Below are 17011 nucleotides of genomic sequence, written 5' to 3' on the forward strand. Positions count from 1 at the left end.
ATTTTGGAATACCCAAAAAAACTTATTTTATTTTTTTAATAAACTACAACTATCGTTCCTGAGACAATCTGGTTCAAATTGGGAATATTCAGATCATGTAGAGCTAGCTCTCCTAAAAAAGAATTTTAAAAAAATCTTAATTTTTTTTAAGACTATTTTAGTAGAGATAGGATATTGTATCTAATTTACCTATCAATTTAAAATATTGTTAGTTGAGAATATAAAAAAAAAATAATAATAAAAGTTAGTTGAGATTATAATGTATCGATATTTGAAGAAATAGATAAAATAAGAATTAAAAAAAGGAAAATATTATTCTCTATTTATAGGGGATAATTATCCTATGGTGTAAAAAAAAAAAATCTTACTATTACAAGAAAAAAAAAATGCAAAAATCAAAATGAGAAAGTAAAAGAGTTATAAAACAACCCTCAAGTGTAGCTCAGTTGGCAGCTGAGCTCCGAAGGGATTGCTTGGTGCAGGGATTAAACCCTGACTCAAACAGTTTCTTAGTAAATCTTTCGGGCCAGAAGATAAGTTAAAAATATTCGGTTGGGGATTAGTCTCGTCCAGAGCTAGCTCAAACGGGCTGTCCGGAGAAGATTGAATGAAGATACTTATGGTATGGTAATGTAGCAAAAAAAAAAAAAAAGAGTCATAAAACTCTTACAAGAAATAAGTAGAATAATCTATGACGTTTTAGTAACAAAATTTTCAAAAAATTAAATTAATAACACGGTGAAGGACCAATTACAAAGCTGCTCCGCCGCCGCCGACAACAATAGCAAGTGTATGTATGTTTTGCTTTCGGACAGTGGTACATACGTAATTATCTTCACTAACAAGACCATATTTATATTATCTCCAGTTTGAGGGATACACCTTACAGAGAAGCGTTGAAGAGGCTTAGTTGCTCGCTGGAGGGAAGGTATTAAGGTAACGTTACTTTGATTTCTTTGTTTCTTCCAATTTTATTTTCGGGGGTGAAATTTGTCTTACAATTTTACCCTTTTTCTGTGTTTTTTAGTTAAAGGGGTGTTTGTTCTATTGCTAAGTTGAAGTCATTGTAGCTAGCATTCAAGATTTCTTCAAAACATGGTACTGTTTATATATGCATTCAGTGGCTTGCATTTGATTCACTTTGTGGAAAAGTTTTTTACTTTTTCTTTTTCTTTCTGAAAAAATTGTTTTACTGTCTTATTTGTTCTTCTGAACTTGAGAAGCTAAACTACCTTTCCAGGTTTTTGCTCAGGATTATAAGGTCACTCACTGTAATGATGATTATTTATCTTAGTTTGAAGTAATCAGTTGAGTTTTGCATGAAATGGGTATCAATGTTCTAGCCCGGAGATTGTATCATGTGGCAATTAGAAGGCTCTTGATTGTTGCAGTGTTCATTGTTATGGTAGTTGTTTTCCAATGTTATTGGATAACTGCAGCAAAGGATGCATCTAGATCCACTGCATCACATGTCCTGCCTATTGTTACTTTTGCCTCTAATTCAGAAGAAGGTGGTTATGAGAAAGAAGCAGATTTGGACTATGAATTGGAATCTGATGGGGACAGAAATTCAAGAAAGGAAGAAATACTTAGTAAGGGTTTTGAAGTGGGAAACCATGAAGATGCAATTTACAGTTTCACTCAGAATAGGCCCAAGTATGTGCATGATCCTACACAGAAGGCTAGAGAACTAGATAACAGACACAATATTCAACACCATGCAAATAACATGCAATTTGCATCACAAGGGATTCATTCAAAGGGCATACAAAATCTGGATGCAGATATGAGCACATCTGATCGGTTACTCATTGTAGAAAAATCTTCAAATGGCAGTGGAATACAGAGTTTGGAAATGGAATCCCGAAATCGGAGACCACGGCTATTGAAAACTTCTTTGTCTAAGATGGGTACTTCATCCATGAGGAGAACTAAGTTGGTGTTGCCAACTTCAATAACACAGATGAACTCTTTGTTGCTTCAGAGTTATATTTCTCCCATGGTATGGAGTTCAGCTTTGTGGTTCCAATTTAATCCATTGTGATGCCTTATTTTTACGTATTATGTATTGATGAATGATGACAGAGGCCAAGGTGGTCTTCTCGACTGGACCGCGAACTCTTATCAGTAAAACTGGAGATTGAAAACGCCCGTGTCATGTCAAATTCTTCAGGACTTTATGCACCTATTTTCCGGGATGTTTCCAAGTTTTCAAGGTATCCTGGCTACAGTTTTATATGTTAGATGTATAGCATTGCAGTATAAATTATTCTTTTTTCATTCTTATACTCTGAGATATCAGTTCCTAGCTGTGCTGTACTTTTTTCGGTTAGTGTATTATTACGAATAATTTGGGTAGATTTTGGAATTGCTAAAATGTTTTTCAAGATATCATTTGTAATTTAGTCTTACAAATTTAGATGTGCACATTATCAACTAGATTTCACCTACACAAGCGATGATATGGACATCATTTCATCCATTTGTCTGGAGACCCCCTTTTTTTTTCTCTTAACCAGTTCATATGTAGGCCTTTTTTTTCTGTAGATAACTGAAGCATAGTGTACATCTGTTCTTCAGGAGTTATGAACTGATGGAGCACAAGCTAAAAGTTTATATCTATAGAGAAGGAAAAAAACCTATATTCCATCAACCGAAGATGAGAGGAATTTATGCCTCCGAGGGGTGGTTTATGAAATTGATGGAGGGAAATAAAAGGTTCACTGTGAGGGATCCCCGAAAAGCTCATTTGTTTTACCTACCGTTCAGCTCTCAAATGCTAAGGGTTACTCTTTCTGACGGTAAGAAGATGGAGCAATACCTTGAGAGATATGTGGAGTTAATTGCAGGAAGATATCGTTTCTGGAACAGAACTGGGGGAGCAGACCATTTTCTTGTTGCTTGTCATGATTGGGTGTGCTTCCATTGCATCACTTTCATTAGTATTTATATAAAAAGTTTTCCAGGATAATGTTAGTAAAGTTCTCTTTAAGATTGGCTTCCTTATAGAAACAAGCATTAATCAATTCAGAAATTTGATCAGACCATAAATCAGCTATCATATAGTTGGATTTATCATGCACAAAAGCAAGGTGGCTCACACAAACTTGACAGGTGTACAAGTGCTTCTAATCTGAGGACCCTGTTTCTAGAATGATGTAGCAAAGTTTTAGCATTGGTCATTGTTGTTTAAATACTTACTATGCTTATCATGGAATAATTTTTTCTGGCTAAAACTCCTATAACATCATATCCTACATGTTTTACATGATATATCTTGATGCAAAATCTAAGATAAATTTTGTCTTTTTGAAATTTTTTAGCTCTAGTGTTTATATATAAGTAAAATGCACAGCCCCATGGTATATTATGCTGTTGAACCTGGATCTAAGGCAGCTTAAAATTTTCTGCAGTATTAACTTAATGTAATGTATGGTATTGCAGGCCTCCAAAATCACAAGGCAACCAATGAAAAGTTGTATTAGGTCTCTCTGCAATGCTAATGTTGCTAAAGGCTTCCAAATAGGCAAGGACACTACTCTACCTGTTACTTATATACACTCTATGATGGATCCACTGAGAGGATTTGCAGGGAAACAACCTTCAGAAAGGTCTATTCTGGCCTTTTTTGCAGGAGGCATGCATGGTTATCTACGTCCAATCCTGCTAAAATACTGGGAGAATAAAGAAACTGACATGAAAATTTTCGGTCCAATGCCGCGTGATATGGAAGGTAAAAGAATTTATATGGAATACATGAATAGCAGCAAGTATTGTGTATGTGCTAGAGGTTATGAGGTCCACACCCCAAGAATAGTTGAGGCCATTTTTTCTGAGTGTGTGCCAGTTATCATATCAGATAATTATGTGCCTCCTCTATTTGAGGTATTGGAATGGGAAGCATTTTCTGTATTTGTTCGTGAAAGGGATATCCCTAATCTTAGAAGCATACTAATCTCAATCCCAGAAGAGAAGTACCTGGCACTGCATTTGGGAGTAAAGAAGGTTCAACAGCATTTCCTGTGGCACAAAGTTCCTGTTAAGTATGACTTATTTCATATGATTCTTCATGCAGTATGGAACAATAGACTTTCTCAGATTAGATCAATGTGATGATGTCATTGATGCGAATAAGTTCCAAGTTGTTGTGGAAGAAAACTAGTAAAACTCAGCATGAAATACGAGCAAAGAACAACTGGAAAGGAAAAATCCTTTCTCATGAATTCAATATTTTGGCAGACTTATAAACACTGTCTGCATTATGGATTGCCCTGCTGACAAATTGAGCTAAAAGTACTTTGATAATTGAAAATTCGTTGGGCTAAAAGACTCAGTTCAAGAACAAGACATGGTCTTTTTGACTGTTGTGTAAATAAACTCTTAAGACATTTGAGGTTTAACCTTTCTTGTCCAAGCTTTGAGCATTCATGAGGAAATCTTGTTCAAATATTTAATTAGTTGAAGTTCAGTTCAGATAAACCTTGTTCAAATATTTCTTTTAGAACAGGATAAAGTTTAGTTCACCTTACGTGTATGCTTTCTTGAAGAATAGTCCCATGCTTGCTGCATTTTTATGCAATTGATAGGTTAAAGATAGTAAGCTTCCAATCTCTTTGTAGATTGAAAGGAAACAATTTGGAGGGATGATATTTTTAAGTGTTACTATATTTTTTTCCATCCATTAATTCTTAGATGAAAAGAAAGAAAAAAGAAGTATTGTTTTTTTTTTTTTTCCATTAGATGATACTGAATAAAAGGAGTTACCATTCTCTCTTCTCTTCCATTCTTTCTTTAAAGATGACTTTCCAGTTATCAATTTCTGTTTCAACAAGTTTCTTTGTAAACACTCACCTTGAATATCAGTTTGACGGTATTCGAATCGGATTAGTGGGATTGTCCATGAACTGGTTGGAAAATAATAATAATAATGAGAATGTTATACTTATTATTATTTTAACTGTATCATTCTTACTACCTTATTGGCTATTATTAGATTAATTTAAAATCAACGACAATTAAGTTTTTTCTTTTTTTCAAATGTTGATTTCAAATTGATCCAACTATAACTAATTAAATAATAAGAATGGTAAGTCTAAAATAGTAGTAAATATAACCGCCGTTAATAATAATATGACAACATTTTTGTACTATGCCAATAATGCAGAGGACCTGGTGCTTTAAAGGTGCAGATAGATGCCCAGAAAATTTTATGGTCACTGCTTCAGCACACTGTCCAAAAAGTCAGTCATATCAAGTTACCAACAACACATTCTTTGCAATCTCAGGAAGAACTGCTTGTAGATATCAGATTTGTAATTTTTGCAGCCTTTTCTATAATTGTAAAGAGCTGCTTGTAGATACCATATCTGTAATTTTAAATGCCAATTACATCTCTGCTGTTGTTGTTCCTTTTTCTTAAGAGTGTAAGTGACCTTTCCACCTTCAGCCTTAAATACACTACAAGCAAATGACAATGCACCAATTTAAGTACTGACAAATGTCAATGAATTTTTTTTTTTAGATTAAAAGTTCAAATTAGATTAACTCAATTCCGTTAACTAAATAGTTGCACTCAATGTTAATACAGTAATATTTACAGATTGTGTATTAAAAATTGCTTTAGTGGGTTGGGTCATTTGTTGGGCCGTGCGAGAGACCGTCAATCATGAGTCAAGTGAGCAGCAATATTAAGTGGGCTCGGAACACTACAATCAAATCCAAAACCTTAAGGCATTAAGTGCATGGGTCCTTTTACTTATATGGTGCTCACTTAGGTCATTCTTAACTAACGTGAGATCTTTTTCACTCAATCATTCACACTTGAATTCCTCAACACCATTAAAAGTTTAACTTAGCTAGCAGAGTCTCCAAAATGAACCGTATGAAACCTGCAAACATTGGAGGCAAATAGTGCCAAAGAAACTAACAGTTCTTGGTTCATATATATAAGGAAAAAAAAATTATATTATTTTTTAATTTAAATTTAATAAACTTCTATATTTTTTTTTTTTTTTTTTGATAACAAAACTTCTATATTTTTATATGAACACAACATAACATTTAAATTAATCGAAGAGTGAATCATTGCTTTTGAGAAGAGGAAAAACTAGGCCCGTGGCTTGTACTGTGCAAGCATACTGAAGAATCATAATTGGAGGTTTTTCAGCCCACGAAACTTCTAACCTTTTGTTGTATTAAAATTATAATTTTATCTCTTACATACACATACAAGTGTATAAGGCTCATGTGGAATTGCTCCCCCCCCATGATTTTTTTATTTTTTTTAAAGTCTTAAAATTTTTATCTATTTAGTAAAAGAGAGTATCAAATTTGGTGCTCCCAATGCATTAAAGTTTTTCTCTTTTGTTAGAGCTAGTTAATGTTTATATATGTATAATATTCAATTTCATTTGGCAATTCATAAATGGAAAATATGTTTTTATGTTGCATGAGATAATTTTGTCTCATGAGGCTAGCTCAAGCTTAACCCGGCTCTGATACCACTGCCATACGAGTTGAATATTTGGGCCTAGGTACTCGGTTGGGGGGGAGCATACCAATTTAGGATGTTCGCGGTGTAGATTGGATCGATTTTGAAGTAATAATCATGTGATTCAATCCCTTCGGTTTGATCATTTAATCATCTATTTGATTTGAATTTTTTTTAAATCCAATACAATTTTATTCAGTTTGGATTGGATCAATTTTCAATTTTTTTGAAAAGCTTAAAATTTAGTCATACAAATCTCTAGTTATATCAAAATAAAACCATTTAAAGCTACAAACCACTAGAAAATTCAAGTTTTCAAACTAAAAAAAGTCTTAAAACTCATGAAGAACTAAAATAGATTAATATAAAATAAAAAAACTAAAACAATATATTTTACTATCAATAACAACCAAAATTCTAAGACTACAAAACAACAAGATTCTAAGTCACCATCTTTCGAAAATAATAAACACATAATAAATTGGATCGATTTTCACCAACCAAATCGAAAACCGATCCAATTCAATTAAAATATACTGTTTTTTCTTTGATTTATGATTTTTTGATTTTCAGTTAATTCGGTTATCGGTTTTTTGGTTTGGTCACCGCGATTTGAATCGATTTGGATCGGTTGATGAACACTCCTAATATTACCAATGTTGGGTTTCACACTTGAGGGAGGAGATTATTGAAATATTCAAGTATGATAAGTCCTACATTACTTGGTAATAAGCTAAGTAAAGTGTATATAAGTGGAATAATTCATAAATTCGATGCCTTAAGATTTTGGGTTGAGATGTGGCATCAGACCTACTTGATGTGGCTTATTTAGTTTAGCTTATTGAGGGTGGTGGTCTTTTGACACGAGCTTCCTCTAGACCAACTTGATAGTGTTATCAAAGCTTTAAGGCATTGTGTTAAAAGATAAAAAGATACAAAATAATTATGGTTGGTCTAGCTTAGTTCATTAGTAATGGTCCCCCGTCACAGACGAAGTTTCACACATGAGGGGAGATTTAAGTGTAATGGAGTCCCACATAATTGGCAAAGTCAAATGGATATAAGGGAGATGACTCATAAAAACTTGGTTGAAATGATTCTTGTCACATGCAACACATAAAAAATGAGTGAAGTCCATTTTTTTCTTTCACTCTCTTCTACTTAACTAGTGTATTACCCGTGCGTTGCACGGAGGAAAAAAAATCGATTTGTTTGTCTCGTAAAAACTAACGCATCACATGCAAGATGCCAAACCTACATTTGAAATCCTTCATCCTCTTAGAAATGAATTAGTAATAATCTACAAATAAAAGTATGAAAAAAAAACACATGAACATGTGAGTACAAATAAAAAGTGTTATAACAATACATCCATATATTGATGACCATGAAATATTGTTTGTTCAAAAATAGCAGTTAACAATATACCATGTGTGGATGAAAAGCGATTCCTGCATGAGAAAAAAAAAGCAGCAGTTAAAAAAACCTAACGTTAACGAATATAAATAAAAAAGCACTTCATTGCCATTTTTTTTTTCTTTACCTGTACCAAGGAGTGATGTTATCTCATAGTAGACAGAAGGAAATTCACGACATTAATCTTTGAAATACTTCATTGTAAATTATATTAAGGGTACTATTTGTAACACAACCGTTTTCATCAAGTATCAATATCTTTAATCCATGTTTGCTCTTTACTCTGGACAGTGCCACATATAATTGCACATGAGTGAAGACAGGATGGAGGAGATAAATTGCAACATGAGAAAGAGATTGTCCTTGGCTCTTATTGATAGTCATGGCAAATGAAACAATCGGGGGAATTGTCTTCTTTGAAAATTTATAGGAAATGTGTGACTTGATGGGCTCATCGTCATTCTAGGATTTTATATTTTATCTCAGAAATGAACTTTCATTTATTACAATCAGATTTATAAAATAATAATAAATAATTATTATTTTTGCAAGGATTTGTGTCGTTAGTCTTTGAAATTTCACAAATTTGAATTTACAAAAATTGAAATCAGATTTAGTAATTTAATTATAAAAGAAGAAGGATAAAATTTCAGTTGAATTATAAAAATATATTGGCGGGCCGGCCCCCACTTTTCCACCTCTAACTGTCAACATTTTATATAAATAATTATTTTTTGCAAGGATTAGTGTCGTTGGCCTTTGGAATTTCACAAATTTGTATTTACAAAAATAAAAGTCAGATTTAGTAATTTAATTATAAAAGAAGAAGGATAAAATTTCAATTGAATTATAAAAATATATTGGAGGGCCGGCCCTCCGGGTCGAGCCCAGTTTTCCACCTCTAACTGTCAGCATTTTATATAAATAATTATTGTTTGCAAGTATTAGTGTCGTTAATCTTTGAAATTTCACAAATTTATATTTACAAAAATTAAAATCAGATTTAGTAATTTAATTATAAAAGAAGAAGGATAAAATTTCAATTGAATTATAAAAATATATTGGCAGGCCAGCCCTCCGGGCCGAGCCCAGTTTTTCACCTCTAACTGTCATTTTTTATTTAAATTTAAAATTTAAAACATTTTATATTAATTATACATATTTTTATATAATTTTTTTATTTTAATTTATGATTTTTGTAGATTTTTTTAATTGGTTATACATGTATATTTAAATTTTTTATGTTAAATATAATTTTAAAAAATACATGTATATTATTTTAATTGGTTATACATGTATACTTAAAAATTTTATGTTAAAATTTTAATTTATTTTTAGTAAAGTATAAATTACGCCATTTCTTTTTTTTCTTTTAAATTTGAAATTTTAAATAATTTTTATCGACTATAAATGTATTTTTATAATTTTAAATATTTTATTGTTTAATCTATAATTTTATATTAAATTCAAATTTATTATATATTTTTTTTTTCACTGCATAAATATTAAATGCTGAACTCTTTTTCCACATATCAAGTTCACATAATTTTTCATTTAATTTATTTCCAAATTTTGAATTTATTTTATAATATAAATAATTTTTTTATTTTACAATTTTTTTAATGTTTTTGTTTTTTTATGCAACATTAATAGGGCTAACAAATATTCATGCAAAAAATAATGGGACATTGAATGAGTTGTATGCCACCATAAATGATTAACTTATTTTTTCATTGATTTTTTATTTCAATTTTTAAAAGAAATTATTATTTATTTAATTTTTTATTTCTAAAATTAATGAGTGAAGGAGTGAAGAACAAGAGCGATAAGCATGTATAACCAATTTTTATTTCGATTTTTAATACCCCGTTCATGTTCATAAAAAATGAGTGACTTTTTTCTTTCACTCTCTTCTACTTAATAAGTTTCGCACAATTTTTTATGGGTTTTCGTTTTATCCTTTAACATAACACAACAAACTTTCCTACACTCACAATATTTTGTGGGGCCCACACTTTTTAAAACAAAAAAATAAATAAAAAATTAAGGCACGCAAAACGAATCTCTATAACATTACACAATCACTTTTCCTACAACATAACTCTTATAAAACCTATTTTTTATATGTTAAATAAAATAATTTGTATCATTCAACATCATAAACGTATTCTCCTTCATAAATATGCAGTATCGAAGTTCAGACTTCAGAGAGGCCAATGAGCTTTCGCCATGTTATGGTGCAAGCAGCATCCTGCTATTTAATGTAAAAAAGCAACAGCTACGTTAACATTTAAAGATGTACAATAATCAATTTTATTGGCCAATTCATATATATGTGCAGTATTGAACTCAGAGAGGTCAAGTAGTTTTGACCAGATCGTGGTTCAAGAACCTATGTAACTCTTCTCAGAAAGATAAGAGTATTTCAGGTCAGAAATTCTTTTATCTTTTTAATTTTATTGTTTAAAGCAAATTGAAACAAAAGCTTCCAAAAATTGACATAACCTGTATTACGGGAGGACTCCAAAACTGAAAGAATATTGGTGCAGAAATTCCACTTAGATAATTCGTTTATGCATCCAAAACAAATTCAGAGAAAAAAGATAGCCAACAACAATGGCCCACCCATTTGTAAGATTTAATGTTTTGGGTCCTCCAATGTATAGCAATCAGCAACAAAAAGAAATGTATTTAATATTCTGAACCAGTGTTATCAAACTCGACCCGATTTAATTGGGTTGATTCGGAGCTTGACGAAATAGTTATTGGATCGGTTTGAGTCAAATATTAGACCGACCATTATCAGATTCGGTCAAACCTAATGACCCGGATGAGTCATGTATTTTAAAAAAAACAAATAATCAAAAACCAAAATTATTTTATCTTGTAAGAAAACAACTATAGAACTCATTTTAATTTTATTTGCTATTAGTTTACTCTTCTACACTGACCTCAAATTTCAGTTTCTAATACTGAAATAATTTGCGGAACAATAAATTAAGAGAATGTGACATAAGTTATTTCAATGTAGATAAATTTAAAAAATATGAGTTCACAAAATCTGACCTTTTGAATGTCATTGAGAGGTATACTTACGGAAATTCTGAGTTGCAATTCAAATTGACATAGTAATTGCGTGTATTTTCACTTATTTGAGCTTTATGAACTTGTAAAAGTGTGATTGGATAATTTTTGAGCTTATTTAGTAAACATTGTTTAACTCATTTTAGATATGGAGAATATAATTAAATGTATATATTTATATATATATATATATATATATATATATATATATATATATATCCAGGTCAATTCGTCCAACCAATGACTTAATGATCCAGTATCCCGACCAAGTCGATAGCCAGGTTTAATAATACTGTTCTGAACCTATTTCACATTCCACAATAGGCCCCGGAAAAAAAGTACTTCAATTTCTATTTAAGTTTCTCATACGTAAGCTATCTTTTTTTAGTGTAAATTGATTTTGCCTCTACATTAGACATGATTAACCTATATCCATATAAGAACAAGAAATCTTATATTGAATTTTAGTTATTGATTCGCTTGTATTTAATAGCTCACATATTTGATAAATTAGAGTTATAAAATGTAAATGAGAATTATTGATTTGATTTTGATTAAACAATCATAAAATTTATTTAATTTTATTATTGTTTGTCCGAGCTAAGAATGAAGTTATTTAGTCAGGATAATATTATAATTGTACAAGAGTTAATTCATTCTATGCATAAAATAAGAGGTACAAAGGCTTTCATGGCAATAAAGATTGATTTAATGAAGGCTTATGATAGACTTAGTTGGAGTTTTTTGCAGAGATCGCTGGAGGAAATTAGACTCCCGCAACATCTGATAGAGCTTATCATGAAATGTGTTCAGAGCACAAATATAAATGTTCTCTGGAATGGGGGTAGGACGAAAGCATTTAGGCCTACAAGATGTATTAGACAAGGTGATCCACTGTCACCTTATCTTTTTGTTATTGCAATGGAGAAATTGTCACACATTATAGCTACTGCAACTAGTGGTGGTTTATGGAAGCCAATTCGGGTGGGTGTTAAGGGGCCTCAAATTTCTCATCTAGTCTTTGCAGATGATCTCATGATTTTCATGGAGGCCAGTGAGGAGCAGTTGGATGTATTAATGAAGTGCTTATGTTTGTTTGAAGAAATTTTTGGACAAAAACTTAGTGTAGATAAAACAACTATTTTCTTTTCCAGAAAAACAAGTGATGTGGTGGCTGATAGGATATCTCAACGTAGTGGATTTAGAAGAGTTAAAAATATGGGTCGTTATTTGGGGTCTATGATGCAGCATGGGAGAGCAACTAGAGACTTATATGAGAGTATTGTGGACAAAGTAAGGTTTAAACTTAATTCTTGGCAGCAACAGTGTCTATCACAGGTAGGTCGTATCACTTTGACTCAATCGGTAATGATAATAATTCCATTTTTTCAAATGCAAATCTGTAAAATTCCTGAAGCAATTTGTTTAGAAATTGAAAAAATCCAGAGAGGCTTCATTTGGGGAGATGGTGAGAATAGTAGGAAGTACCATGGCATCAGTTGGAAATGTATTTCGCGTCCTAAGTCTTGGGGTGGATTGGGGCTGAAGAGACTGAAATTAATGAATGATGCTTTTATTGCTAAGAGGGCTTGGAGTTATCACGTTGGATCTAATTAGCTTTGGGTTAAAATGCTTCGTGCTAAATGTAAAGCAAGGAGTACCCGGAATGGTCCTTTTGCAGTGAATAATGGTGATTCGAATTTTTGGAAAAACACGTGTAGGCTTTTGGAGGAATTGGATTGTTGTCTCATCTGAGTTCTTGGAGATAGAAGTGAAATTAATTTTTGGCAGCATAGATGGTTAACGCCTCAATCATCTCTGCAAGAAGTTGCATCTAATTGGGATCAAAATATAGATACAAACAGGAAGGTGGCTGATATGATAACAGTGGAAGGGGAGTGGGACTATGTGGAGTTAAAACGCTGGCTTCCACAAAATATAATTAATGTATTTAAGAATACTTTGCCTTCGAATAGTCTTGATGGCCCTGACAGGAAGATGTGGGATCTTTTGGGTGAAAGCGTGGTATCTGTAAAGGCTCTTTATAATATTCTTAGTGAGCTGAGAGGTGTGGGGGGAAATGAATCAAAAATTTGGAAAAATATCTGGGAATGGGAGGGGCCACAGAAAGTTAAAATTTTTATGTGGAAAGTGGTTCATCATGGGTTATTAACTATGAATAAAGTTGCTCAATGGTCTGGGGGGAATGATATGTGCCCCATTTGTAACTCTGAACGTGAGACAATGTTGCATGCTTTGAGGGACTGTTTGGAGACGAATCAGCTTTGGTTAAGTCTGGTTTACATTGATGGAAATTATGCTTTTTATCAGCAAGGTTTGGATGAGTGGCTTTCAAAAAATATAATTGTGGGAACTAATATTTCTTTGTTTTTCTTGACTTGCTGGAAAGTGTGGCAATGGAGAATTGAGAAGATGCGTGGCACTAGTATCCCTCCTTTCAGGTCGAGAGAGGTTCTAATTCATAAGCTTGTTAATGATGTTGAGATGGCTGTGGGAGAGGAAATGAGCATTTAGTTGTACGCGGAAAAATGTATGTTGACATTTCTTGGCAATTTCTTTTTTTGGGATTTGTTAAGGTTAACACATATGGTGTTGCTTCCTGGCATAGCTGCTTGTGATGTGGTTATGAGAGATTCTCAAGAGAGATGGCTGGGTGATTTGCTTATAGACTTGGGATTTGTAGTTCTTTTAGAGTAGAATTGTGGGGTGTGTTTTGCGGGCTGGAATTAGCTTGGAATTCTGATCACTGTAATGTTATAATTGAAAGTGATTCAACTTGTGTTATCACTGTGCTCACCTCCCAGGGTGCAGCAGCTCGTGAGAGTCAGTTGATTTCTCGGATACGGGATTCAGAAAGATTGGTCGGTTAGTTTCAATCCCACGTTCAGCGAAGGAAATGCTTGTGCGGGGATGGCAAATTTTATCTTAGAGCATGATGAGGCTGTGCACTATCTTTTTTGTGAAGAACCACCACCTGACATTCACGTTATTTATCTGGTTGATCTTAGTGGAGTGGGAAGTCCGCAAACTTTGGTGATCGAGTAACTTCTGTTTATGTTTTGGTATTCTATCTTTGTTTTTGTTTTTGGGACTCTGTGCTATTGGCTATAAAAAAAATTACAATTGCACTGGAAGCACTTACATTTCAACCGTTTCATCTTGAACGAAATCTCAAGTTTCGAAAAAGAAAATTGGTCCGTATAATTTATGAGACAAATAGGTTGTCCAAATAAAAAGGGAGTGGTAGTGTTTGTTTAGACGGACTACTTTTTTAGAAAAAATTTAATCCATCGATGTAACCGAACTTGGTATTTTCTTTTATTATAAAGGGAAAAAATGTATTCAGTTTTTTACATTTCTCTTTAATTCTTAAAAGAAAAATTTTTCTTTTAATAAAAGTGGTGCATTAAAGTTTGGGTTATATTTATCTCATTTTACATGAGATAAATAAATTTTCTACACACAAAAGTATGGTGGATCCCATTTTTTTCCCTCTCTGTCCTCTTTCATGTAGGTTCCACTTTTAATTTTGTTTCTATAACTTGAAGTAATCATTTTCCTACAACATAATTTTCGGGGGTGTTTGGTAAGAGGTGAAAAAAAAAATTTCTGAAAAAATGAGATGGGAAAATTATTTGCTTATGTTTGGTAAGAGGTGAAGTAAAATTTTGGCTGAAAAATTTTTCCCCATCATTTGTTTTTGTATGTAAAATGGTTGGAGAAGATTATTATTGAAGGGGTGAAATTATTTTTTCTCATGTAGTGAAAAAATTAACATATAATATCAGTAAAATTAACTCAACATTTTCATAAAAAAATTTGCCTACCAAATAACTTTTAGTAACTTATCTAGAAAAAATAATTTCTCATAATATTTCCAGAAATTTTTTTTTTTCAATAAAAAAATTTCTTCTCTTTAAAACACACCCTTAAAGTTTTTCTCTTACATTTTCCTTATCTAATTATGATGCCAGCAATCCAAATAAGCATCCAATGCCAACATCCAATCAAGAGAACCTGAGTACATAGTACTTCTTAAGTATCACTCTTACGATGATCTCATATATATCCAACCATGTTAATATATGCATGCAAACAGAAGTTAATTATTGAACAAAACAGCTTTGTGCAATGACAGCTCATGCAAGTGGTACAATCGTACTGATTCTCTCAGACTGTAATCGAGAGTTACTGGTGAATCAACCAATGAACTTGGCTTTGTCGTGTCGACATCCAGAATTTGAGTAAATCTTCAGTCCAATGGGAACTGATACATAGTAATTGAAGTGAGCGTTTGGTTGAGGAGAAATTTTTTGAATATTAAGGAAATGTAATTAATAGGGAAATAGTTGGAAAGTGAGTTTGGTAAGAAAATGTAAAAAAAGTTGTTTGGTTGGAAAAATTTAACCGGGCAAATTAGGTAAGATTTACAAAGTTCATGTTTGGTTTGAGGTAAAATATAGATGGAGAAATAAGTGATAATTAAAAAAAAAATCCCTGTTTTTAAAACAAAAAAACTCTGTTCAATTATGTTATCATTCAGTACCTTAATTGTAAGATGAATATCCCAGGAGATAAAGGCCCTATACTACTCAGGCCGGAGACATATGAAACCAGAAGATTGAAACTTGACACGACTAACAAAATGCATGTGAAAAAAAATTCCTTTCACCAGACGGAGGTGAAAACATACATAAACCCTTCTTTTTCATCTGAGCCTCTCATCCTCTTGGCTTTGGCAAAAGAGAAGCAACAAAGCAGAGAAAACCGAAAGAAGCTCAGCTCAAATTAGCCAAACTCAAACTCGCCTTCAGCAAAATACGAAGTGGGTGGCTGCTGACCACTCAAAAGAAGATAATATCATGAAGATAATTTCGGTAGCTTTAATTTTTCACTTTCCAATTTAGATGGCTATCGACCAAAACCCACATCCAAGATCGCTTTCTCAACAATGTGAATGCCCCGCTTTCTAGACCAAATGGAGAAATCCTATGCAAGTGGGATAGATGGGCACCCTTGCGAAATCTCTCTACCAAACGAAGTCTTTGAGGATTGCCAAGTTCATTTGCCTAGCTAAATTGTAGGATCTCCTGAACCAAACAGGGCCTTATAGATTCATGGAAGTTTGTGTTGAGTTTATTTTTATTTTTTATATTTCTGAAATGGTGGGTCCCGTTTGAAGTTTGAGTCTGTAGAAAAATGATGTTTTCTCCAATAATAAGAGAAAAACAACACTCATATATATATATATATATATATATATATATATATATAAGGAAATTATTATAAAAAGAAGGGTAATATAAATATGTTATTTTTTTATATTTAGTAAATGATGTATTGAGTAATTTGTATATCCATAAGTATTAAAAATAATTTTTCAGAATTTAAGTAGAGAACCTGTGTTCAATGATTGGAGTTTGCTCCCACATTGAGGGAAAAATCTTCGGTGCTACTGATGCATTGAAGTTCAGTGCATTAGTAGTTCATTTATCTTATGATACGTATGCGGATTCTAGCGGGGGGTTGGAATTCGCAGTCAGGGTTCCTCGTGAATACATGGTTTGAGATTTGATTTGATCTTATTAATCTTCTTATTGGACTAAATAGAATATTTCTATAAATTAATCTATTCCTAGGATATAAGTAATTCTTAATATAATTGTCGGGGGTTGAGATTGATCAAAATCAACTGATTATGTATACGACTCACCATACCAACTATGAAACAACTTATTAGAAACAAATAACAGCCAAAGAACTTCTTGCGTGTGCGTTGTTTCTATCTATTATTATCTAAAAATAATCAAATTATTAATAATTGGGTAAAAGCAAGAAATGATTGCACTGAAGTTTTGTTTCTCATTGAGGTGCTTTCTTACAAAACCATCAATTTTATGTGGACTACGCATTTTTTTTTATATCGTCACAAAATTTATACTTTTATATGGTGTCTGAATTAACTGAACCGTCATGACTCATGAGTCTATATATAACAAC

At 32.3% G+C, this 17011-nt stretch overlaps 2 protein-coding genes across 4 annotated transcripts; both read left to right on the forward strand.

The window, feature by feature from the left end:
• Positions 1 to 777: 777 nt before the first annotated feature.
• Positions 778 to 4519, forward strand: LOC133313916 (probable glycosyltransferase At3g07620). 3 transcript variants are annotated; one of them, XM_061515347.1, is made up of 7 exons: positions 778 to 790; positions 869 to 936; positions 1028 to 1098; positions 1241 to 2002; positions 2086 to 2216; positions 2581 to 2914; positions 3445 to 4519. In XM_061515347.1, exons 4-7 carry the CDS (start codon positions 1325 to 1327, stop codon positions 4111 to 4113), a joined length of 1812 nt encoding a protein of 603 aa, XP_061371331.1. In that variant the 5' UTR covers positions 778 to 790; positions 869 to 936; positions 1028 to 1098; positions 1241 to 1324; the 3' UTR covers positions 4114 to 4519. The 3 variants fall into 3 exon arrangements, with proteins under 3 accessions (XP_061371331.1, XP_061371317.1, XP_061371324.1); XM_061515333.1 differs by lacking the exon at positions 778 to 790 and having other exon boundaries at positions 815 to 936; XM_061515340.1 differs by lacking the exons at positions 778 to 790; positions 1028 to 1098 and having other exon boundaries at positions 815 to 936.
• A 7161-nt stretch (positions 4520 to 11680) lies between these two features.
• Positions 11681 to 13525, forward strand: LOC133313895 (uncharacterized). Its single transcript, XM_061515311.1, has 3 exons — positions 11681 to 12328; positions 12420 to 12497; positions 12782 to 13525. The coding sequence occupies exons 1-3, from the start codon at positions 11681 to 11683 to the stop codon at positions 13523 to 13525; spliced, it is 1470 nt and encodes a 489-aa protein (XP_061371295.1).
• The last annotated feature ends 3486 nt before the right edge of the window (positions 13526 to 17011 follow it).

This window comes from Gastrolobium bilobum, unplaced genomic scaffold, assembly GCF_033153095.1.
Source record: "Gastrolobium bilobum isolate Gb01-03AN ecotype WA unplaced genomic scaffold, APGP_CSIRO_Gbil_v1 utg4223, whole genome shotgun sequence".
NCBI classification, from domain to species: domain Eukaryota; kingdom Viridiplantae; phylum Streptophyta; class Magnoliopsida; order Fabales; family Fabaceae; genus Gastrolobium; species Gastrolobium bilobum.